Consider the following 26,725-nt stretch of genomic DNA (forward strand, 5'->3'; position numbering starts at 1 on the left):
GATTGGATTACAGCAATGGTAAATCAACATTTGTTAAGCAGTAATGAAAATATATTTCGTTAGATACAGTTATGAAGTTGCGGTTGCCTATCTATTATTTTATATACCTCTAATGATAGAGATCGCGCTGATAGTGACAGTCAAAACGTATTTGTATGTTTAAGTAAAAAGATTCACTACCCAACGTTTTGAAAACTCAAACATTTTGACGCCTATCCAAAACCCACCAGACTATATAAATAAATACATAAATGATTACTCGACAGCTTCTAATTTTGTTTTTGCAGTGCAAGCATTTTGTACATTTCTGATGCTCATTTTCATGTTTTATCTGATCTTCTTCGGTGTCCAAATATATCCAGCAGAGTCCGCATCTTATGTTTTCTTGTTCTGTACTTTCTTTGTTCTCTACGTTTTGGATTAGTTCAGCGTTGATGCTTGGATTGATTGCTGTTTGTTTTTTTCAGTGGTTTTTTTTTGGTGTCTTGATTGGTCTTTCAATTATCAGTGGGTTGTCGTCCTTTCTTTTGTTCGTTGTTATTTCGTCTGAGATATTTTGTCTGAGTTCGTTTGTCAATGATATATAATTGTCCTGGTACATTTTGTCCGTGAGATCATTTGTACTTGAGATCATTTATCCTGTCACCAATCAAACATTCTTCCATTTCAAACATATATATCTACAGCAGTGCTCCCACAGTTTTGTTTTTTAATTTATTTGTTTTTAACATTTAAATAATAATTTATTTAATGGTTTTACACAGCTTCAAAGACATGAACATTAATTGTATATATAGTAATTAAATTGATAAAATAAAATGGCATAAGAACAAAACTAAAATAAGGTGTGCAAACTCGGTTTCTTTTGACTGCTTAGTTTACTGTGCTCCGTCCTCAGCATTCTTACATTGTAGCCACCCATGGACAGAAATAGAAACGACCGTTGGAGAAGTGTCTCTGTAATACTGATACTGATCTATCATTTCAAAATTTTCCCTGACACTAAATTGACCCCGGGCGATGAGGGCACGTTGCTCTTGATATATCCACCAGTCCTGTTGGGTTGGGGGGGGGGGGGGGGAAGCTTGTGTGTGTGTGGGGGGGGGGGGCGGGTAAGGTGTGTATATCTTTTTACCATTCAGATTGTTCCCTTTTAAAATCTGGGAAACAAGTTAATATATTTTTTTCAACCATTAATTTTTATTTAATTACAAAAATTAATCAGTACAGTCGTCTAAATTATTTTCTGTAAATTATGATTAGTTTATACTGTCTTTTTTAAATTCAAATTTAATTTAAGAGAGCATAATGAGCTTTCCTTTCTTTTCATAATTTTTTTATCAAAAGAAAGAAAAAATTTGAATAGAAATAATAGTCCACAATGTAATAAGCTAAGTTATAATTACTTAACGCTGGTTTAAGACAGTAGTACACTTTTATTATATTGTACAATAATCAATCATGCAATGCTGAAATTTTTTTTCCCAATGTCAGGTTTATACTTTTTCTCTGATGATCAGATTCTTCCAGGCATCTCTTCGGGGTGGGGGAGAGTCTACCGCCCACCCCCCCCCCCCCCCCCGAACGAAATGGAATGTATATAGAAAATATATATTTAACCGTGTCCGCTCCCCCCCCCCCCCAAAGTCTACAGCCCCCCCCCCCCCCCCCCGCGGAAAATTTCAAGAGCCCCCCCCCTGAGAAAAAAAGTCTGGAAGAAACACTGCTGATGAGGGTCCTCTATGAGGACTGAAGAGGCTGTATTACTGTACTGAAGGCTTTTTCCAGTAGTAGATGCACCACACAAGGTAGGAAAATCTTCTTTACTTTTGACATGTGGTGCCTCTTTTTTCTTACGAGATGAAGGGAAATTAGGTGTATTTACTGAAGAATGCGTGTCTTTGTGCAGGAGGAACATATTTAGCAGGAGCTTTAGGCGTTGTTTATTCCCTATCTGGCTCATGATGGTGGATTTGTACTTGGACTGATACTGTTGTTGTTGTTGAAAGCGTGTTTGATTTAATCCATGGCCCAGATGCTCCATCTCGCCTTGTTATCTCTATCATCATCATCAGGATGTCGATATAATCTGCTGCTTCAATATCATTCTGTTCTTTCGTTATCTGCAGATTTTGAATACGAAGACCTGCGTAGTCTTTTTTTCTTTTTTCTTCCTCAAAATCTTTCCATTCCTCATCCTCCTGTTGATTTGTCAAAATATTTAATGTTCCTCTAGTTGAGTGCATCTTGTCCTTGTCTTTCGTTTTTTTTTTCTTTAATCTTTGTACTTGTAGATTTCATGGGTGTATTAGTGCTTGCTTACACATCACCACTGCCAGATTTTGGTTTAGATTTCTCTTTACTCTTGTCTTTTTTTGGCAAAAAGTCGCCCAGACTTGAATCTGCTATTGCTTCTAAAAGATGAAGATCCTAGATCCAGGTCTTTATAGGTATATACGATTTTAAAATGTATTCATCGCAATAAATAAAGGCAGAAGTATATTCAAGTTATCAGAAAATATTCTTCCCATGCGCATTATTGACAAATTTGCAAGATAATTTATTTATTTTTTTTTTTTTTTGTTTGAGCGGCAACAGAAAACTTTTTTTTTAATTTACAGAATGGTAAAAAAAAATTCTTGAAAGACAAACTATAGGAAACAACGTAAATACTAACAGAATAATTTCAAATGTTTTCAACTTGACAGGAAAACTTGCTCTGTTCGATGACCTCTCGATGACCCCTGGTCGATGACCTCTCGCCAGTGACAGAATGACAATGTTACACTTTTTGACCTGGTCACTTGCTATCATTTGTTCAACTGGTGGGTCCTATGTTTTCACATACTAACATAATACGTTATATAACACTCATATGTCTATTGACATAATTTTTTCTTGGAATAAATTAACATTACAAAAGGAATATTAATTGAATAGTAAAACGTATTCCCCTTCTAATCTTTTAGTGTTTGGCCAGTTTACGTGTGTGTTATGTAACCAACTGGACACACCAGAGGGAATCAGAAGTGGCCAAGTTTGACTTCAAGGACATTGACCCTTCAATATGCACCCACCTTATCTACGCCTTTGGTGTTCTGGATACCAGTTCCAGGACGTTAAGGTCACGGTGGCCGGAGACAGAGGAGTCCCCAGGTGGACGATACAGGTAGTGTGTTGGTGGTTATGTATATAGATGGGTGGGGTAGTGTGTTGGTAGTTATGTATATAGATGGGTGGGGTAGTGTGCTGGTAGTTATGTATATAGATGGGTGGGGTAGTGTGTTGGTGGTTATGTATATATATGGGTGGGGTAGTGTGTTGGTGGTTATGTATATATATATGGGTGGGGTAGTGTGTTGGTGGTTATGTATATAGATGGGTGGGGTAGTGTGTTGGTGGTTATGTATATAGATGGGTGGGGTAGTGTGTTGGTGGTTATGTATATAGATGGGTGGGGTAGTGTGTTGGTAGTTATGTATATAGATGGGTGGGGTAGTGTGTTGGTAGTTATGTATATAGATGGGTGGGGTAGTGTGTTGGTAGTTATGTATATAGATGGGTGGGGTAGTGTGTAGGTATTTATAAGTACAGGTGTGTGGGGTAGTGAGTTGGTAGTTATGTATATATATGGGTGGGGTAGTGTGTTGGTAGTTATGTATATAGATGGGTGGGGTAGTGTGTTGGTAGTTATGTATATAGATGGTTGGGGTAGTGTGTTGATAGTTATGTATATAGATGGGTGGGGTAGTGTGTTGGTATTAAATTTACTAAGTCATAACACTATACGGAGTACAATGACAATACAGTAGAACTTTCCATACTTAAATAATTATAATTTTTGCATGTCCGATGTGTTTTTGTTTTAGAGTAATGTAAGCAATAAATCTAAATATGCACATTTTTTTTAAACATTTTAATACAATGCAGTACATATATTTTTATCTTGCAGTAATTATTAATTATCTTTATTTCTACCGTTTTACTTTTAAATACCTTTTTTAATCAATTGTGTTTATATTTTTAATGGTTTGTCTACCCTGATATTATTTTTTTACGTAATTATCACAAAGTAATAAACAATAAAAATATTTAAAAATACTACTCATTGCTGCTTAACTTGGCATTTACTGTTACTAAAGATATTTAAACTTAATCCCAAAAATAACATTTCAAGCCTTTACACTTTTGTTATTTAACCTCTTTAGATCTAAAATCTTCCAAACGTATGTATACTGCGATGCTAGTGTTGGAATCATATAAATATTCTTTCTTTTGTTTTTGTTTTTATAGGCTCGAGAAAACTTAATTTAGTTTGATTGGAAACACGATTAAATCAATCATATTTTTTTTTAAATTGAAAGCTTGTTCAATACTGCAATCGACAATTTCTCATTTTAGTCACATTTCTATCTAAACACTAAATTAAAGCTTTCAAATTGATATCTTAAAAAAAACGACACTAAAAAAAATTATTGTTGTGGCCACAAGCTTATTAGATATGACTGAAACATTATTTTAAAGTGTGCTTAATACGTCTAGCAACCCTGAGCGTGTGAGTATTTTTTTTTAAATCTATTGTTTTGTTAACACATGTAAACATAATTAGGAGCGTGTAGGCCTATTTATGCACTAAATGAAATATTTTAAAGCCTCGCGCTGTGTATCGCAGCTTAATTCAGCATGTTATATGTTTTTGCTTGCGTGTTTAATTTTCATTCTAAGGAAGAAACGTACATCAATGGCGTAGCCTGGAATTGGTCATGGGAGGAGTTAAAATATTTTTCCATATGTATAAAATCGTATATATATATATATATATATATATATATATATATGGGTCTGAGTCCATGGGAGGGATTATAACCCCCCTAACCCCCCCCCCCCCCCCACTCCCTTGCCTACGCCACTTGACGTACACCAAATAAATACACTCAATATGAATATTTGTAGGTAGTAGTTACGTACTCTTTCGAACCTGATGGCCTACTTGGAAGGCGCAGATTTCACCTGTTTTAGTGACCTCGGCATATGAGGAGATAGAGTGGTCAGCACTGCACCCGGCTGCAGCGCAAGGCAGACGTTGGTGCCACTGCATAGGTTAAATGTTTCCCACTGAGGTGTTTGTAGTTGGCGGATTCGACTGGTCAAGTGGTTCGCACTATGTGATGTACACAATTTAACCTTGACCTTCAGTCGACAGCTGGGTCTGGTCAAACAACAGCAGGATGTAATGGGCCGGCCCTCATTGACGTCACTATGTCTGACGTCACGGCGGGGTTTATTAAATGTAACAAAACATAAACGTCTTGCAATAAAGGCATTACAGAATTTTTATTTAAGAGTACATTTTTCAATTAAGAGTGACATTTTAAATTGTTGTTTCTTTAGTCTGAATATTTTATTTTAGTTATCATATAATCTGAATGTGTCAAGTGAGAAGTTGGTAAATGTTGCAGACCCGACTATAATTTTGCAGTCCGGATGCCTAGTCGCAGGCCGCATACGTTGCTGACACTGGCTCGGGCACTAGCTAATAAGGTCGTCGTCTGTCTAGGGGTATCTTATAATTCTACCCGAGTCAGCTACAGTAGCATATACAACGGGACAGGAGACCTTCTTAGTTTGTGCTGTTTATTAATTCAATAAATTCTTGCTCGCTGAGCGAGGCTTCCCCTAACCGCTAATGTCTGGAGCGCTTGTACGAGAGAGAGAGAGAGAGAGAGAGAGAGAGAGAGAGAGAGAGAGAGAATAACTAACCTGCCTGTATTTATACCACTGTTCTAACCCCCTAGCTATTCCCACGGGACAATACGCTCAAAACTTGTGACCCAAGAAATTACCCCCCTGGCGCTAAAACCCTGGCTACTGGTCAGTATAAAGGCTACTATTGTTCTGTCAGAGCGGTCAGTCTCTGCTGCCCATCCCAACTGTGTACAGATTAGTTGGCTTGTTTTAGTCATACATGAGTTTGTAGATAATGCTTTGGAATACCATACACCTATTTGACAAAAGCTAATACTGATGTATGCATATACATATATAAAATAAGAATATTGTATATGTGTGTGTGTCTCCTGTTATAGCTAGGGTCAGATTTCGACTCATTTGACATAGTGTTTGAAGTAAGATTAATTATTCAAACATATATATTTATTCGTATAATTATTTTCGCGGTGTGTTTAAAACAACATGTAACGCATATACCTTTCTAGGCGCTGGACATGTTCTTCATTGTTACAGTTATATGCTCATCCTTTAAATCCTGCCTTCAGTAAGCGCAGGGTGGGAAATCAAGTCAAAATTAGTGACACTACCAACGACCAAGCCTATAAAAAAAAACACTTTTAACAAGATCAAGTTTAGTAATGGAGTACGTCGCGATTCGGTTTCACACAAGTACATACACACACCCATAAACTGATGACGTCATTTACCCCACTTTAAAACCAACAAAAAGACGGTGGGGAAGACCCCAACAGGATATTAACTCTTAAATCCGCAATGTGTTGTGGTTGGAAAGCATATCTCGTTTCGCATCAACAGTTTTAAAAAGTAACAGAGGCTAAGGCAGTACTGTTCTCTACTGTTAGCGTTTTGTAAGAACGTTGTTTACTTCATAGGGTGGATATTGTGTGTTGAGCACGGTTTATTTTATTTAACTGTTCAATCGTATTCAAATTCCAGTAGATAAAAATAGAAGAAAAAAAATAAACATACGCTATTTAACAGGAACTGGTCCTTTATTGGATACTGTTACCTGACCTAATTTCTCTTTTGGACATAATTAGCTTTATAGCTATTGAATTATAGTTAACTTTTATTAATTTAAAAAAAAATACCATACTAGAAAGGAACTAGTATTCCAAGTATAAAGTACAGAAAAGACTCTCAAAGATGAACCAGAGTTCCGGAATGAACGAGAGCTTAAGGTATCGTTACCTGGACGAGCTGCAGAATAAGACAAATCTAACCCTCATACCTGTGTTCATCTACCTGTTTTTGTTGCTGTTCCTAGGTCTACTAGGGAACTCTCTGATTTTGGTCGTCTATCTGAAGAAGCAGAGAAAAACAGCGACGATTATTTTGATATTGTCTATCGCTTTGTTGGATCTTATAACGAATATTGTTATCATCCCAGGTAAGTGTTAGGTGTATATGCATTGTACAGTTGATTCATGTTTCAGTTTAAGTAATAATGAAAGCCCAAGTAACTTTATAGTTAATTATCAAAAGACTAGGCTAACTATAATAGTAGTTATTATTATTTTTATTATTTTTGTTGCTATTATCATTATTATTTTTTAATAATAATAATTATATTAATTTAAAGTACATTCGGTGTTGTGTTGAACCCTAACTTGGATAAAATTAAATTTTCCAATTATTCTAAAGTAAAGACTATTTAGTGTAGTTAGATAGTAATCACGAATATCTTTGTTAAAATAAAGATATCTCTGTACCCGAGTCTGAATGAGGTTTAGAAAAAGTAAACATAGCATATTTCAAGAAATGTCTATTCATTACAAAGCTTGCCTAGAATTATTTTCCATAAGTAATGTGTTGACACCATCTGCTAAATTAACAAAGAGCGTGTTGGGGGTCGGAGTAGTCGAATGGTGGAGCATGCGACTGCTAACCCGTTCGAATCCAGGTTCAACTACGTAGTACAACGTCCCTGAGTCCACCCAGGTCTGATGGGTACCCAACTCATGTTAGGGAAAGTAAAGGCGGCTTGGCATAGTTCTGACCAAACTATCCCTTCTTATACCGAGGTTACAGAAACAGCTCAACTCTACTTCACTTGCCACTTGGACCGTCAGGTTGGAAAGGGAACTTGACTTACTTTACTAAAGAGCGAGTTTTTGACCACTTTTTGAGTTGGCACGCGAATAAAGAGAATACATGATATCATATTCTTTTTGGAGTAGTTCACTAAAACACATAATATTAGTAATAGGCCTACTGTTTGTATTTTTTCCTTATTATAAACTTTAAAGAATAGCCTTCATTTCCTTAGTTCTGGGACAGGGACTTTTATTTGTTTTACATTTAAAATTAAAACAGAAATTTTTCAACAAAGAAACATAAAAACACATTAATTCAACACACTCATTATGAAGATACTGAGTCACAATGGAAGGCAAAGTTCAACAAGCGATCTTTAATTGTTCGACAAAATTTTCTTCTACAACAAACTAATTATTTATTTCGCACATTAAAAATTAACATTTCAAGACAGAAAAACCTTAGTGCTTCCTTAATTTCTATATTGTTTAAAGTTTAGTATATTGTTAAGCATAGGGTGAGACGGCGTAGCTGTATATTATTAATCATTGAGCCTACTCAGCTCTAATGAGTACCGAACTCGATTTTGAGAAACCAATGTCGACCACACTAAAGTAAATTGAAGTATAAAGGAGTAAATAGTGTTTATATAATTAGTTTAGGAGAAATACTAAAAAACTAGGTACGTCAGAGTTAGCTGTACCATAATTTCTAATGATTTTTTCTGTAATATGATGAATCTGCAAATCATTAAAAACATATTGTATTTATTGTTTTAACCCACTTCTACGCCCAAAGGGTTTGACCACTAGTATGAGTTTCTCAACAGCTTGACCATTGGATAAATAATTATCCTATTAAGAAAAGAGAAAAAATTAATATCTTATTTGATATTGCATTAATGGGGCGGTGTGGTCTAGCGGTAGAGCGCTAGAGTGCTAAACCGATAGTTTCAAGTTCTAATCCGGGTTCTAGTCAGTAGGATGTTCCTGAGTCCACCCAGCTCCGATGGGTATCTAACTCACGTTACGGAAAGTAAAGACGGCTGGGCATAGTGCTGACAACACAATCCCTACATATGCCGAGGTAATCTACAACAGATAAACTCTACTTCATCTACCCCATTTGTCATGGACAAGAACGGGAAAAGATTAAAATGATGATACTGCATTAAGCGGCTAACGATGTTACTAAAGACGGTTCTTAATCAATTCTAATTTATAATTAGTACAGGCAAGTTACACCACAATCAAACGGCATTTCTTAACTAATCTACAAGGTTCATAACTTAAGTAATGTCTAAGAGTTATCGCTCCTTCACCTGTGATTATCTCTCTGTGTTCAGTAAAATATAAGACTAACACGGACACCATTAATGCAGTTTCCTAGTTTACACAATTATGTTATTTAACCACGTGGTTTCTCGTGTCCACAGCGACGCTGTACGACTTCTTCCACACGTGGAACTACCATCACGCCCCCTTGTGCAAGTCGTACCTCTACCTCAACAACTTCATGGCGTCAGCATCGGCCATCTTGTTACTGGCGGTCGCCGTGGTCAGGTAGGTCAAGATCCTTAAATAACCATCAGCAATGTTGTATTAATACAAGTGAGCGATTGTCCTGATATACATACAATTTCACATCTCAATGCTATCCCTATACTAGTATTTAGATCTTTAAATTAATATCTGCAGCTCTGCTTTAATACACGTGTGTAACTGTACTTGTTTACAAAGGTTCTCACGTTACTAATGGCACCATTATCCCATATATAAGTGTTTAAATTTAAATTACTATCTGCAATGTTGTTTCAATACGAGTATGGAGTTGTACTAATGTATAAAGAGATTTTCACATTTCTATAGGCAATACTATCCCCATACAAGTATTTAGATCTTTAAATTACTATCAGCAATGTTGTCTAGAGTGTGCAATTGTACTTGTATATAAAGATTTTCCCATTCAAAGCGGCAATACAATGCACACACAAGTGCGTAGATCTTTGAGTTACTATCAGCAATGTTGTCTTAATACAATATGTTCAGAGATTTTCACATTTCTATCGTCTATGATATCACCAAAAAGGTGTTTAATTTTACGCACATATTATCAGCAATGCTGTCTTCAGAAGAGAAATGGATTTTCCTTGTTTGCACAGATGTTTAAATTATAAGAGTGCGTTAGGTCTTTTTGTAAACTGTGTTTAAAATCATCCGCCTGATAGAAAGCACCTAGAATAATATTTAGGCTAGATGGTTTCGATACATCTCGTTCAGTTATGTAAGCATCGGGTCAGGAGTACAATAATATGGCTTAGCCTCGGGAAAAAAATCGTTTTACTTTTTAGCAATTTTTTATTATTTGTGTGTAAGTTAAGGTACTTAGGTGAAGATTGGTGCATGCATCAGGGACTCTGTTGAACATATCGTTGCCATGAAAACGGCAGACTTCTTAAAAAACATTAAGTGGAAGTGCCAAGATTGAAAAGATATCCTTTATTTTGAAAATAAATCATTGATTATTCTTAATAGAGTCCCCTAGCTTTTGTAATTAAAAAAAAATTTCAAAATTGTGTATACTGAAATACTATTATATTAACCAATTTAAATGAAACGGTTTTTCATCAGAGTATATTTTGAAAATTCGAAAGTTATATTTTTAGAGTGTTTATGATGAATAAGTGTTTTTTTTCCCCGTTACACATGTCTTATATAGGCCTACCTCTCACAAAATTTTAAAAATAATCAAATTTTATGTTTTTCTACAGATATAGAAAGATCTGCAACCCTTTCAAAAAACAAGTGACAGCTAAACAGGCCAAAATCATAAGCGCTGCCATTATCCTGATATCCCTAGTGTGGAGTATCCCATACGGGATAACCCATGGTCGCCAGACGAAGACAACTCCGAATAAAAACATCACCAGCTTCCATTGCAGCATAGACGACGATTTTGTAGGCACCATTTGGCCGGAAGTTGTCAATGGGTTCGCCATTGTGGTATTTTTAGCCTGCGGGATTCCCCTGTCGGCGATGTATGTTTTTATCGGGATTCAAGCGTGGAAGCACAGCCAAATTTACGGCATGCGCACATCTTCAAGAAGGAGGCACGCGGCACAAGCAAAGATAAAAAACAACGTCGTTGAACCTGGATTGAAGAACGAAGATAAAACCGAAGAAAAGAGTACCTCGACCGACGAAGACGAAGAAGAAGAAACCGAGGAAACAAAAGAACAAAACCGAACCCAAGAAACAATCGATTTATCGCTGACGAAAGAAAACAAAAACGAAACTAGCTCCGTATCGGGAATCACCGCTACGCAGTCTAAAACCGGAAATGCAGTAACTGACCTACCCACGAATCGTAACAGGCGACACGTCAACGGAAAAACGACGCTGATGTTGTTCGCTATAAGCGCGGTGTACGTCGTGACTAACTTAACGACGCTGTGTCTTGTTCTAGTCCGAGCGGTCAAAACTGATTATATAAACAGCCTGGGCATGGTGGCTGATTCCTTCTATAAACTCTTCATGCTGAGTTACTTACTGAACTGTGCTGTCAATCCCATCATATACAGCATGTGTGACAAGCACTTCAGACAGCAGTGCTTGTATATACTGTCTTATCTTAGATGTTGTTAATATAGTAGGCTACTTGCGTATATATATATATATATATATATATATATATATATATATATATATATATATATATATATATATATATATATATATATATATATGTTGAAAATGATGTAGCTACACCATGGACTACATACGCCCCCTCCCAGTAGCGGAGCGAGGGAGCGCGGGGTGGGGGGACATATGTCCCCGGGCGCCGACCTTAGGGGGCGCCTAAATGGGTTGGAAAAATAAATTTAAAGGTTGAGGGGGGGTGCAAATCGAAAGTTTGAGGGGTGGGGTGCAAATCTAAATCTTGAGGGGGGTGCAAATCGAAAAGTTTGTCCCCGGGCGTCGGGAAGGGTCGCTACGCCTCTGCCCCCTCCCCCACATACACCACCTAGTTACGCCAAAGTTGCTTTGAAAAAAATAATTCTTCAATATATGTATATATATAATTATGTTGAAAAGGATGAAGCTACGCCATGTGCCACATGCCCCCCCCCCCCCCCCACTACACACACTCTACTTACTTACGCCAAAGTTCAAGTACATACACAATACTAAACAATTTTTGTTGAAGTGTTTTTAAAAAGAATTTCGTAAACATACATTTTTAAGATTTTATCATCGCTGATGTTTCGGTTTCAAATGTTGATAACAATGTTGATACAATGAGTGATTCGATCAATTTGTGTGATTAACTAATAGCAGGTGAAGAGGGTTATATAAAGAATTTTGAGTGTTCAATATGGGAAAATAAAAAGTAGAGAAATCTTAGAACCTAATTTACATGTTATAACAAAAACAGAAACTCTCTATATTATAGAAACTAGAGATTTGAAGATAAAACAAAGGTTAACAAAAGATAAATATCATTAAATTGTGTTTACTAATTTATCTGTTGTGCAATAACGTTTATTTGTGTTATTGTTTGCAAAAGAAATTAAACAATGTAAAAAATTACACCCATCTTGCTTAGCTTTTCTTTTTAAAAAATTTAAACTGTGTTGTGAACAATGTTTAGATGTCAATCATAACAATACTATGTAATATAATATTGAATGTCTCTTTCTAAATTTATCTACTGCCGCAATACATCAAAATATGTGTAAGTAAACTACAAATATCGTGTGCAACAGACACTAATCAACAATCATTTTAAGCAAATAAATTTCCTAACATAATTTGCCCACAAACAAACACGAATTAACACATTACTAAAATAACTTCTGAACCATATGAACAAACAAAAACAAGTTTTTCGTTTTATCAACAGAAACATTCACCATAGCAATTGTAGAAACGGTCTATCAACTTCACATATATAAGCTAAAGTTAAATGTTAGTCAAAACAATGTGTGAGTGTAAACTGTCCTTGACACTACACATGGGTGACTCATTAAAAAAAATTGAAATGTATACAGGCTAAAATACAGTTAAGGGATGCTTTTGGCTTATGGTTATTCTTTAGTTAATGCTTGATTTGTAATATATGATCTGTCATTATCACATTCTGAATATGTTTACCTTGAGAGCAAGAAACAACCTTACAAGACAATTAGTCTTATCAATTAATCTCGCCTAACACTCCCCACCCCCACCATCACGGCCGCCCACTAACCCGATCATAACATTAAACCTAACATAATAAGTTAATGCTAGGGTTAGGTTTTAAGTTAGCATTCTACAAAATTTTATACGATGGTTCTGTTGCCGACCGGACTACGATGTTGCCGTCCGGTTGCTTAGTCGCCGGCCGAATACGTTGCTGACACTGGCTCGGGCACTAGCCAATAAGGCCGTCGTTGTCTAGGGGTATTTAATTATTCTACCCGAGTCAGCTACAGTAAAATAATCAACGGGACAGGAGACCTTCTTAGTTTGTGCTGTTTATTAATTCGCTGAATGCCTGTTCTGCTGAGCGAGGCTTCCCCTAACCGCTAACGTCGGGAGCGCTTGAGCGAGAGAGATAGAGAGAGAGAGAGAGAGAGAGAGAGAGAGAGAGAGAGAGAGAGAGAGAGAGAGACTAACTAACATGCCTGTATTTATACCCCTGTCTTAACCCCCTAGCTATTCCCACGGGACAATGGGCTCAAAACTTGTGACCCAACAAATTACCCCCATGGCGCTAACAGCCCTGGCTACTGGTCAGTATAATGGCTACTATTGTCCTTTCAGAGCGGTCTCTTTGAACGCGTCACCTACTGTCCGTCCCTACTATGTACCCTGTAATGATCTAGTGAATGGATGTTTGTGGAATTCTGACCTAACAGGTTCGAATTACAAAAAAAAAATATTTTAAAAAATTGCGACAGGTGAACCTAGTGTTGGCTTCTTCTTTACCTACAAATGTAGCCTACGTGAGTTTAGGAAATGTTGGGGAATTTTATTCGGTTATTCCTTTCTTTGTTTACAATTTTAAATCTGCACCTTAGAGTTAGGGTGTGAGGAAATATGTAATTGTTTCGCATAATGTAGCCTATATGAGGTTAGGAAATGGTGGGAAATTTGATTCGGTTATTCCTTTCTTTGTTTACAATTGTAAATATACACCTTTGAGTAAGGATGTTAAGAAATATTTGTTTAATTAAGCATAATGCAGCCGAGAAGTTGCGAAATAAAAGATGAATCTATCAACACACGTTTGCGGATATTATATACACGTATCTCTCATACCACGGATGTTTGTTGTTTCTATAAGCAGGCACAGAAGTTTATTTTTAACTGTTGGTTTATTTTAAGATTTCGCAATGTCGCTAGTAGGCAGGTGTTTATAGTTTGTGAGGTTGCACCCGTAGGATTTTTGTTCCAAAATAATTTTGCCCAGCACCTGTCGAGTTCGTGAAGCGTGTCAGTCTGTGTATTGTTGTTTAAGGTCATGTAGTGTGTAAGCTTGTGGGTTGTTACACACCATGATGTAGTATGTGTGTTGTCCTGAAATATAGGGTTGTGTGTGTATCTGTTATTCCTCACGATTATGTAATGCGTAAGTATGTGTTGTCCAAAAATATAGCACCCTTGTGTGTGTTTGTTGTTACACGATTATGTAGTGTGTATAAGTGTATGTATGTGTTGTTCCAAAGTTTATAGTAGTGTGTAAGTATGTGATGTGATCATGTATTTATATGTGCGTATGTATGTGCTGCTCAATAATATTAAGTAGTGTGTAAGAATGTGATTTTCAAGTTAAAAAAACAATGTATTATGTTCAAATGTGTGTTCTTGCACACGATTATGGAGTATGTCGCAGAACGCATCTATTTTAAAGGCTGGGAAACAATGTGTAGTTTCATAAGATTTCATTGAGTGTGTAGGTTACTGTATTCTTAAATATTAGTTGAGATGAACTGACACAGTGGCGTAGCAAGGTCGGGTGTCACCCGGTGCGGCACTTAATGGAGTCACCCGGTGCGGCACTTAATGGTGTCACCCGCCAGACGCGTAGCGACCCTTCCCAGGGACAAACTTTCAATTTTCGATTTGCATCCTCCCTCAAACTTTCGTTTTTGCTATTTTTTGCCTTGGTGTCACCCCCCCCCCCCTTAAATGGATTCACCCGGTGCGGTCCGCCCCCCCCGCCCCCCCCCCCCCCTTCTCTACGCCACTGAACTGACATAGTAAACTTGTAAAGCTTCCTGTTTTAGATTAGACGTGTGATAGTTGTGGGAAGGGGGGGGGGAGGTGGAAAGGGTTAGAAATAAAGAATTAAGCTGTTTATTTTTTTGTGTCACCTTATTTGCTTGCTACTAGACATTCACTTTTCAAACTTGCAACCTATAATATAATACACTCAGTGGCGTAGCTACCGTAAAGCTAGCGTAAGCAAGGCATAGGGGCCCAAGGCAAATAGGGGCTCTTTTTCGAAAGTTTGAAGGGGGGGGGGGCAAATCGAAAGTCTGAGGGGAGGGGGGTGCAAATCGAAAGTTCGATGGCGGGGGGGGGGTGCAAATCGAAAGTTTGTCCCCGGTCGCCGGGAAGGGTCGCTACGCCTCTAAGGGGCCCACTAACACTTTAGCATAGGGGCCCAAAAATCCTAGCTACGCCACTGAATACACTTTTAATACTCGCAGCTTATAAACTTTGATGCATGAACCTGCTGCTAAATACATGGCACCAGTGTGATTGGATGTGTAAAGATCATGGTTGCTAAACCAACTAGTCCCTACTTAGAACTCGTGGGCAAATGTGGCTCAATATCTAGGTACAGAATCTCAAGTAGGAGAGCAAACTCCAAAATAAAATAAAGCTGGAGTGATCACCCCTAATCTTTCTCGAATATTCTAACATAATACTACGTGGGATGGCAACTCGGAATATAGACATGATTTTTGTTTACTTAAACTTTTAAAAAAAGAATAGAATCTAGTAGAAAAATGAATTGCGCACCAAGCGAACGCCAAAACAAAATGTGCATAATAGTGTGCAATATTATTTGTACTTTATAAATTTACATGCGTTTTTTTGAGAAATTGGAAATAGCGTAAATTAGTACTTCCGGTAAACGGAAATTACTCAAACTTTGATTGAAGGTAGAGAATTAAATATTTTACTTACATGTTAAATTTCATTTATCTATCTAAAAAAGTACTTAAGTTATAGGCTTTTGAAAAATTCAAAGTAGAAAAAGTACCACTTCCGGTTATCGGAAATCGCTCAAAAGTAGATATGTATCTACGATTTTGATAAAATACTTATATATAAAATTTCATCAGCCTAGTTGTAACGGTACTCAAGTTATCGTGTTTACACAGAGACAGACAGACACATACACACATACACAAACAGACAAACGGACAAGATTGCAAAATTATGTTTTTCCGTATCAGTGAGGTGTAAAACGTCGAGATTTATAAAAAATCTCGATTTTTTTTTGCACGATTACAAGACTTTCTCTATGCTTCGTATATACGAGAAAGTAAAAACAACTACTGCCTCATAGTTTAGAAGCAAATCCCAAAAAGACAAGTAATCTGTTTTGGAGTTAACGGGACGTATGATGCAGAATGGATTTACACATAAAACTTAATTGTATTGAAGGAAATCCCGCACATCATTACAATTACGAAGAATAACATGCTCTGCATACATATTTGTTAATTGAAAATCTGAAATGATCAATAATCACAAAAAAAAAATTCAACTCGTAAATTAATTGCTTATTTTTTTATATAGTCATATCAACATATTTTTAAAGTGATACAGCTTCATAAACCGAAGTGTTAGATAATAAGCTTAGTATTAAAGTTATAGTTAGAGTAAGATTAAGTTTTTAGTATACAAGCGTATTATTAATTTTGTAGTTAGGGTAGATAAAGTTTTTAGTATCGTAAACGCAACTCGATTTTCATAACAGATTCTATTGTACCATTTATTTATTTAATTTAAAGAACGTAAGATGCGTTTGTGACATTTCGTATTGTTTCTTCTAAGGGGAAACTATTACAATAAAAAATCCTACACGAAACACTTGAATATGCTACATTCGTGTATTTATTTACGTGGGAAATCCAAACCCGGATGTAATTGATGAAACCGTTAAAGATTTTAATCTCGGTTAGACATATAAGACGGTGTTTAGTGTGGTTGTAAGGACAATAGCCTGTTTGGCAACCTGGCCGCCAGGCTGGTTTACGTGTACAGGGTGTTAAGTGTTGATGAGTACAGGGTGTTTAGTGTTTACGTGTACAGGGTGTTTAATGTTTAGTGTTTATGTGTACAGTGTGTTCAGTGTTGATGTGTAGTGTATTTCGTGTTTATGCGTAACGTGTGTTTAGTGTTTATGAGGACAGGGTGTTTAGTGTTTATGTGTACAGTGTGTTTAGTGTTGATGTTTACATGATGTTTAGTATTGATGTGTACAGGGTGTTTAGTGTAGATGTAGACATGAATAAGTTTAGTGTTGAGGTGTGTATAGGTGAACGGCTGCAGGTCTGTTCGTTCGCCTTGACACATCAAATGTATATGTGCACAGGGCTACGTTAGGTGTGTACATGTGAGTGTGTGTGTGTTGATGTAGGTCTATTCATTAACGTTGACACATGTCATATTTATTTACATATGGCTATATTTAGTGGGCGAGTGTGTGTGTATGTATGTGTATGTATAGATAAAGGTATATTGGTTAGCATTGTTACATTACATGTTTATATGCCTAGGTCTATGTTAAGTGTTTATGTGCTAAGGTCTATGTCAAGTGTTTATGTGCTAAGGTCTATGTCAAGTGTTTATGTGTTCAGGTCTATGTTAAGTGTTTATGAGCTCCAGGCTATATAAATTGCCTATGTGCCCATGGCTATATAAATGTTTATTTGCCCAGGTCTATGTCAAGTGTTTGTGTTTTCATGGCTATGTAATGTGTGTACATGTGTGTATGTGTGTAGTTACACGCTTGTAGGTCTATTCCTAATTGTTGACTCATCAAATTAAAAACAAAGTGACACGGTTATAGTTTTATTCGACTTATAACAAGAAAGCACATCATATAGAACTACATTTTCATACACCAAATTACATATGACTTTAGGTGTGGGTTGGGAAAGATATGTTCAGGATTTCGCCCTAGGGTCACAATAATATGTGAGCTTTCATATGCTAATGTAAACATGTATGTAAAAGCAAGTTTCCTTTTACAGGCCTAATGAAGACGAGTCTATATAATGTAACGTAAACACAAAGGGCGACTACATCTTTAATTAAAACGGCTAATTAAAATATCGAACAAAAATTATTACAAATATAAGAATTATTTACATGCCATTGTTTTCTAAAAAAAATAAATATCATCTTAGAAAATCAAGAAAAGTTTACAAACAAATGTAAGTATTTCAAAAAAAATATATGAATAAACAACATAGAAAAAAAACATCTTGATTCATTATAAAAGTCTTTGATATTATAGCTTACAAATGATACGTGAAGCTAGGAAGAATTTAAAAAAAAACGTGCTGAGGTAACGATGTTTTTAGAGGATGTGATGTTGTATGTAAATAAAGGGGTGGGGGCGATCAGACAATGCAACAAAACAAAACAATGATTAGATTATACTAACATGACTGTTCAACTATAAATCAAACTGCAGAGATCTAGCTTAATCCTGTTAGTCTACGCTCTCCAAATTCTATTTTATTATGATTGATTATTTGTTTCTCCTAAACGGTAAACGGCATATTCTTAAACACTCTCTCCTAACCCGTGCGTCAAAGTGGATGTAGATTATAGGATTAACGGCAGGCCCGATCAGGTAAGATCTCTGCAAGTGGTAGAACAGCGCGTATCCAACATGGTGCATTGTCGCCATGGTAACAGCGGAAGCAGATTCCAGCAGTACGGAAACGATGAAAGGGAGGATGCTGAATATGTAGACGAAACTTATTATAAACAGCATGCAAGTCGTCCGGCCTACACCACATTTCGGTTTAGGCTTAGTATTGTTGTGACTGTCAATGTTGGTGCTGGTTTCATCAAAAGTTTTATCGAGAGATGGGCTGTCCGCGCATTCGTAGACGTTACCGTCCAAGTTTTCGTTTTCTATTTCAGTTTGACAAGACTCAGGTATAGGTGTGTTGATACCGTTGTTAGGTGAATGGGTATTTGCGTCCGGTGTGGCGGTGATTTGTTTAGCGAGAGAATAAATTCCCGGGTCTTCTTGATCGTCCGTTGACTGTGTGGAGGGTGTGTGTGAAAAATGTTGAGTGTCCGGAGAGTTATTGTTGTCTAGTGCGTCTGGCTTAGTTTGAGTATTAGCAAAAACAACTCTTCGTTTTTTAATTGGCTTAGAACTTCCTGTACCAGATGTTAAATTTTGTTGACACGACTTTATAGGACCTTCATTGCAATTATCTGGGTCCACACAACAATCCTTAGGGTCCACACAACAATCCTCATGGTCTACAACACACCCCTTGTGGTCCGGTCCACAACTATCCCGGCCCACAACACATCCATCGTGGTCCGCCTCACAGTCCTGCTCTTCATCACTGGAGTTCACGATCTCCAGTTCAAAATAATCATCATTCGGCTTCTTCGTGACTTCTTCTTCTTTCGTCTCGTCAACTTGCGTCCGTAATTTTAATCTCGCCTTAAGTTCCTGCATCAAAGAGCGTCTTTTTGTAATTTTTTCAGTATCGGTGATACGAAGTATCCGCGAAACGTTCAAAGCTAGTTCTTTAGATTTATCCTCAGGAGCACCGTTTTGGTTTGAAGAATCCCTGCGAGGTATCGATTCCAATTGGAAAGTATCGGAAGTGGAAGATTCGTCGTTGATTCGTTGAATTCTAATCCGGTCACCAGAACAATTTACAGACGGCGACTTGTGAACGAACCTCACGCTCCGGAAGCGTTCCAACCGCCTGACCTTGACCATGATTAAAAGGTACAAGGTCACGATGCACGCGCAAGTGAAGAAGAAGCAGACGTGATGAAGCACGGTGTTTATTATCGTCCACGGTGTGTGTGTCTGAATACCACACGTTATCACCGCACACATGTCATTGAACTCTGAATCACGTGACCGTAGGTCGTAAAGGAACCAGTTAGGCAGGGAGTAACACAAAGCCATAGGTATGAACGCCAAGACCGCTTTCCTCGCATGAGGGATGGTGACTTGCTTCCCGAACGGGTGACATATTTTCCTGTACCTGCAATAATTTTAACACCGTGTTAACGACAGAGTAAAGAAGATGCATTTTGATGGCAGAAAATTCATGCATTTCATGAAATATCGTAATTCAAATTTTTTTTAAAAATTGGTTGAGTGGTTAAGCAAACGACTTCTAACCCAAAAGCTCCTAGTTCAAATATCGGGTTTGTGTCAGTAGAGCTCGTCATATGACGCAGTCAACAAAACTGGCGAACTCTACTTCACCTACTCTACCAAAGACAGAGAGGTTCCATTGGAGAAATTAATTTTTTATATTAAAATATTCAGTGTCAAAAAACATAATACAACAAAATATATGGTAACAAGGTACGAAACAGCAATACAATAAAATATAGCAAAATAAAATAAGTGTCAGTCAATTCAATGTAACTGAAAGCCCACAACGTAGAATGCAGCGTACCTGGTGACGGCGATACCTATGAGGGAGAAGGACGAACCGTAGATGGTGAAGAACACGATGTACATCCTACCCCGACACAACAATAGGCTGGTGCTATTCAGCAGTTCGTACACGTTGGCTGAAGGGAAATAGAGGCTTTAATTACGGCATGACACACGGACATATATTAAAACACACAAATGTGTATATAAATACAAACATATATTATCCATATATATATATATATATATATATATATATATATATATATATATATATATATATATATATATACATATATATATATAAATATATATGTATATATACATATATATATATATATATATATATATATATATATATATATACATATATATATATATATATTACATATTAATATACATCTATGTACAGATGTATACAGATATATATATATATATATATATATATATATATATATATATATATATATATATATATATATATACATATATATATATATATATATATATATATATATATATATATATATATATATATATATATATATATATATATATACGCTTCACATTGCGTTAGTCTCACTACTTAACTACATTCCCTTTACCATTGAAAGTAATTCCTAACTTGTATCTCTAGATCCTATACGTATAGTAACAATTAAAGAGTCATCTTTAGACAGCGTTCCATCAGGCAAATGATGTAGAGTTCATATTTCTCTTCACCGTGACATATGAAGGGAAGGTGTGGTCAACAATTTGCCCAGCCACCTTTACTTTCCCTAACATGAGTTAGGTACCCATCAGAGCTGGGTGGACTCAAGGACGTTCGACTGAATTGAAACTGGATTCGAACTCGAGACTTTCGAGGTAGCAGCTTAGCACTCTACCGCTTATGCCAAGCCATACTCTAGCTCTCACACGTACGCTAACTCAACCCCTAACAGCAAATTTATGCTTTTATACTTCACTACCAAAACAACGAATTACTTTTTAATAACAAAGTTCATTGTTTATCTGTTGCTTAAAACAACCCCCCTCCCCCCCCCCCATCCTCAAACAATGAACACGACGTGCAGACTTACACGGTACGACCACGACCACGGCCAGAAGGTCAAACCCGGCCATTGTCATGATAAAAATCCCCAGTGGCGTCCGCGAGAACTTGAAGCAGAACACGTAACAGATCAGGATGTTGCCGCAAAGGCCGACCACTCCGATCACTATCATGTAGACCAGCGCCGGTAGCTGAGTTGTTTCCTGCTGCAAAGTCTCGAGAGTGCTGTTACAGTTTGATGCATTGGGGGTCGTCGTTTCATAGGTTGGTTGAATTATTGACGTGTTGGGCATTTTTCAGAACAAATTTCTGAGGTGAACAAATTAAAAGAGTTAGTGTATTGTGTGCGGGAAGGGTGGTGGGGGGGGGGGGGGGTAGGAACTTAGGGGTAGTGACTTAAATGGAGAAATGGGGTGTTCTTTTCTAAGTTTGACGTACAACCTACCAGGTTTATGCGTCAATCCAGTTGTCAAGTCAATCGTATTTTGGATTTTTAAATTAACTCAGTAAATGATGTAATTATGCGTGTGTAACACACAATATGTTGAATTATATTAGTTAATTATGTACTTTTTAATTACTTTTGTGGTAATGTGATCATTTGTATATATCGTGACTATAGGTTCACTAACTTTAGTCGGTTTCATGTATGCCATGCAATTAGTAAAGCTACTTTTGGCTTGATTTTTTTCATGGTGCCATACCCAATTTCATATATTATCCTTGCCTAATGTCATAATTAGAGGTTGAAAAATAATATTTTCATTAACATTCTATCGACACATTTAATTAGTATGTTTTAACATTTCAACCGAACATGTTGATTATCATATTTTAAATTATCGAAACACATTTTAATTAACTTAGTCGGCAATATATGAACATCTTAGATTAATTTTGTCTATTGCGTTAAAATTGAATTAATACATTCTGATAAACTTACAAGTACATCTTTTAAAATTTTCTTAATTAACCAATTTTAATTAACTTGCTTAGCATTCTATAAACAGCTTAATTACTTTTGTCTATCTAGTTAAAATTTTAGTAATACAATTTTATAAACTTACACGTAAATTCGTTAAGCTTTTCGTAACCAATTTTAATTAATTTGATTAGCATTCTATAAACACCCTAATTTGTTTTGTCTATTAGGTTAAACTTTTATTAGCAAAGTCTGAAAAACTTATGTGTAAATCTATTACAAAAATCTTTCATTAATTTTATCTATTATATTAAAGTTTAAAGTAATTAATTCTGATAAACTTACGATGTTATCTGTTCCTACATTGAAATCGACAGCTGCGTGGAATAGATAGGATAGAACAACGACGAAGAACCAAAAAGCTCTAGTTAATCATCATCTAACACAGATTTTAAATCTTAGAAACGCTTAAGATAATTCTCATGACATACCAGGAAATTTAAATCGATATCGTTCAAATGAAAGAACATCATGTCGTGTTACAGATAGATGAGTAGTCAATTCCGTTAGGGGGGGCACGAGTGTCGTTTAACCTTTTGTTGTATCTTCCGATCTAGTAGCACAGTGTTCATGGCATGGGCGGGGCTCAACAGGAAGGTCAAAGGTCGATTGTTCATTTACTTTCATGTGAGATAAGCTCCATTTATTTTAAGCAATTTTTTTTAATGCATAGATTTGTAAAACAAACAAATGACCTACAAAGTTCAGATATTGAATAACTAATGATACTTAGAATTATAATCTTACAAATTGTAACTTTTTTTTTATTAATGTAAATTAATCCATGAAAATTTGCGCTAAAAATAAATTGGAGTCTGATAAAGATCTTTTTTTTTTCATTTGACAATTGTGCGCAACTATATTAAAGTGTTTGTTGGAGTGAATACTCTATGTAGGCTAATCAACTCCTTTCCATATATGATTATATATATAATTATATATATATATATATATATATATATATATATATATATATATATATATATAGATATATATATATATATATATATATATATGTATATATATATATATATATATATATATATATATATATATATATATATATATATATATATATATATATATGTATGTATATATATCTATATATATATATATATATATATATATATATATATATATATATATATATATATATATATATATATATATATAATTTTATTTTGTTGACTGTTATTTATGAATTTACAAAGGATTTGGTTACAAAAAGATTGAAATGTAACAACAGAACAGTGGGCTTGGAACTACTTATTTCGGTAATGATTTGAGGTGTAGTAGTCATTCCGACACGAGTAGTAATATTATTTAATAAACATTGTTTTCTTATTGGCAAAAGATTTTAAATTTCAAAATAGACGGATGTAGTTATTGACATTTGTTTTGGATTTTTTTTCTTAAATTTGCTACATGTATTTATGTTTTACGTTTTTATGAATTGTAGCCTATTTAAGGCATTAATTTTAGAATCAATTTTTTAAGACATTGATAATTAATAAATCCTTTTTATGTTTTAACTCATAAAATTTGCTCTTTTTGGCATAATGTTTTTATACTTGAGATCGCATATGAACAGGAATGTATTCTTAGCAGAGAATTAAGTCCATTATAGGTCACGTAAAGCAGCCATATTTCACTCTGCGCATTTAATATTTTTAATACGTTTATTTTAACTTCTTATCTGGGCATCTAAGCTTAAATCAAATAAACAATTTTATTTCAGAATTAGAAATAGTTACAAAATGAAAATGATTGTGTCTTTCATCCACTGTAATAATTTGTCATAATAATTGTTTAGAACTTTGGAACATGATCTAGAAGAAGGATATTGTTACAGGTCTTTTGGAAGTTTGGTTAGAATAGGTTAGAATAGTCTAGAACTTAGAGGAGATTTTGTTTGTGAGTTGAGTTAACCCCGGGGTGTTTATATATGGTTATCACAAGGTCGAATGCGGGTATAAAAGCCGGAGTGAACAATTGTAAGGGACTGGTTACCAGCAGCCAGGGAATAGGACGTGTGTGTAAAGTGTAAAGATGAGATCAAATAAAAGTACCGGACATTGTCTGGGATCATGTTCTGTCTGGAACACACAAAAAAAACAGTCGCAACAAATATTAATGTACCGTTCTCTCATACAAAAGCTTCAGCCGCAGCATTAAATCATCTTCAGCATTTATCGTTGTTGCCCAAGACACGCGAGGCAGGTGAAGTAGAGTTTATCTGCTTCAGAGACCTCGGTGTATGAAGGGATAGTGAGTTCACTACTATGCCCACACGCCTTTCCTTAACGTCAGTTAGGTACCCATCAGAGATGGGTGGACTCAAGAACGTTGAAGCAATTAAAACAAGACTCAAAAGTTTATTAAATTGTACTTTTTCAATAAGATATGAAGGTGTCAAAAATATTTCTTAACTTCTTATTTAACTGGGATGATGATTTGCAAGCTCCGGAGAATGATACACATCTAGAAAGATCTAAATTAATTAGGCCGTGTCCATATAGTTAGATATAATACACAAGGGGGGGAAAACTGGGCAGTCATGCGACATAGCTTTGTGAAAGTAACGCCCCCCTTTGTATCTTATATATAGACATGCGCAGAACTGTGTACAGTGTCCTGGAAATACCACTTAACATATTGACGGCTATCAGTGATGTGCAAAAAAGACTGCATCCACTTTCAAACTCTCTGTGTTATTGTTCTGTAGATAATACGCTAAATCGTATTTGCTCTTTTCTAAGATTATCACATTTACTAGATAGTTATCAATGAAAAGTACATTGCAGAATAAAACACTTACATAGCCGTTATAAATAACCGCTCGAATACTATACCAATTAGAAATCAACACATTATTTCACTAATAAAAAAAATTTAAAACCTGCTCGTTAGTATGTTTCTCAGGGGACCATCGATTTTTTTTTTATTATAATGAATGAAATTTTTTAATCTGTTATTTTTAATAATTCTAGAATAAAAAATATTTAATATTAATGTTTTCTTTGTTTTATTGTTAATAACTCGGGTATTGTATGAATAATCGTTATAAAACATATGATACATGACGAGTATTAACTGCCCTTAATTAGCGCCCAGCTCCTTTCTACAAATTGTACTCACCTTTAGGCCAACATCCACACTCATTTCTCAATTACTTATTGCCCCATTGATTTTCGTTAGTTAAATATTTAATTAATTTTAATGACCCATTTTCTAATTAAATCTAAATACTCTTGCACTGTCATCGTAAATGAACTTATCTACAAAAGTTCTAACATAAATAAATATGAATTGGATTACACGATTCGACAATAAAAACATGCGTGAATAATACTTACCACTTGTCATAACACCACACACCTACAAACAGCACACATAACATTGCTTGTAAATCATTAGTTTTCCGAAGCAAACAGATTAAATAAATGTGTACTGTGTTTTATATAATCATTAGTATGTTCGATACAGCCGATGAAATTAATATTTTAACATCTTTTTTCATGAGACTGAAACTCACTTAAACGCTTTTATACTCTATCAACGTTAGTCTTCTATATATTTAACAACTTTTAATTTGGTAATTTCGACATGACCAATTTGATTTTGTCTAAACAATAAAAATCCTCCTTATGGCAAAGTGCATTATAAACCTACTCTAAAAATAGATTCAAGATGTCTCCATAAGTCAGACAGTGCAAACATTAACATCTGATCTAAAAACAAGATTAAACACAAAGCTAACGAATTTTGAATACAGGAAACATCTTGTATCTGAGAAGGAAACAGAAAGCACGATTGCTTTATTAGGTTTTCTTTGTCCGTGCGTGATCGCTTTCGAGCAAGGCTATTTTAGAAGTAGATTTGTATTCTTTGAGGTGAAGATGTTTTCATGGTTTTTATATGTTTTCTTTGTTTCGGCATTTCACATCTGTATTCCGGTCATGATTAGACAAAATAATTACACTTTGAATCATCATCTTATCGCCCAAGAGGCTGATGAAGTAGAGTCAATCTGTTTCCGTGAGCTCTAGATACGAAGGGTCAGAACTATGCCCAGCCGCCTTTATTTTCCCTAACGTGAGTCAGAGCTGGGTGGACTCTGGGACATTCTATTGACTTTAGACTTTTGGGTTAGCTGTCTACTCTCTACCACTTGGCCACGCCGTCGTATACACTTTGAAGACGAGGCGATATTGTGGCCAGCGTGATCGGGTCGG

At 35.7% G+C, this 26,725-nt stretch overlaps 1 protein-coding gene across 1 annotated transcript; it reads left to right on the forward strand.

The window, feature by feature from the left end:
* Nucleotides 1-6,733: 6,733 nt before the first annotated feature.
* On the forward strand, nt 6,734-11,493 carry LOC131955199 (orexin receptor type 2). Its single transcript, XM_059319220.1, has 3 exons — nt 6,734-7,141; nt 9,224-9,350; nt 10,559-11,493. Exons 1-3 carry the CDS (start codon nt 6,898-6,900, stop codon nt 11,430-11,432), a joined length of 1,245 nt encoding a protein of 414 aa, XP_059175203.1. The 5' UTR covers nt 6,734-6,897; the 3' UTR covers nt 11,433-11,493.
* Nucleotides 11,494-26,725: the final 15,232 nt, after the last annotated feature.

The sequence above is a fragment of the Physella acuta genome, unplaced genomic scaffold, assembly GCF_028476545.2.
Source record: "Physella acuta isolate Inbredline_101_S28 unplaced genomic scaffold, ASM2847654v3 ptg001058l, whole genome shotgun sequence".
Lineage (NCBI taxonomy): Eukaryota > Metazoa > Mollusca > Gastropoda > Physidae > Physella > Physella acuta.

Excerpts from the sequence above, each read along its gene's own strand:
- LOC131955199 (XM_059319220.1), top strand. The coding sequence starts at position 6,898 with ATGAACCAGAGTTCCGGAATGAACGAGAGCTTAAGGTATCGTTACCTG. Across the intron at positions 7,142-9,223 it reads GAATATTGTTATCATCCCAG|CGACGCTGTACGACTTCTTC; the intron begins GTAAGTGTTAGG and ends TCGTGTCCACAG. Across the intron at positions 9,351-10,558 it reads CTGGCGGTCGCCGTGGTCAG|ATATAGAAAGATCTGCAACC; the intron begins GTAGGTCAAGAT and ends GTTTTTCTACAG.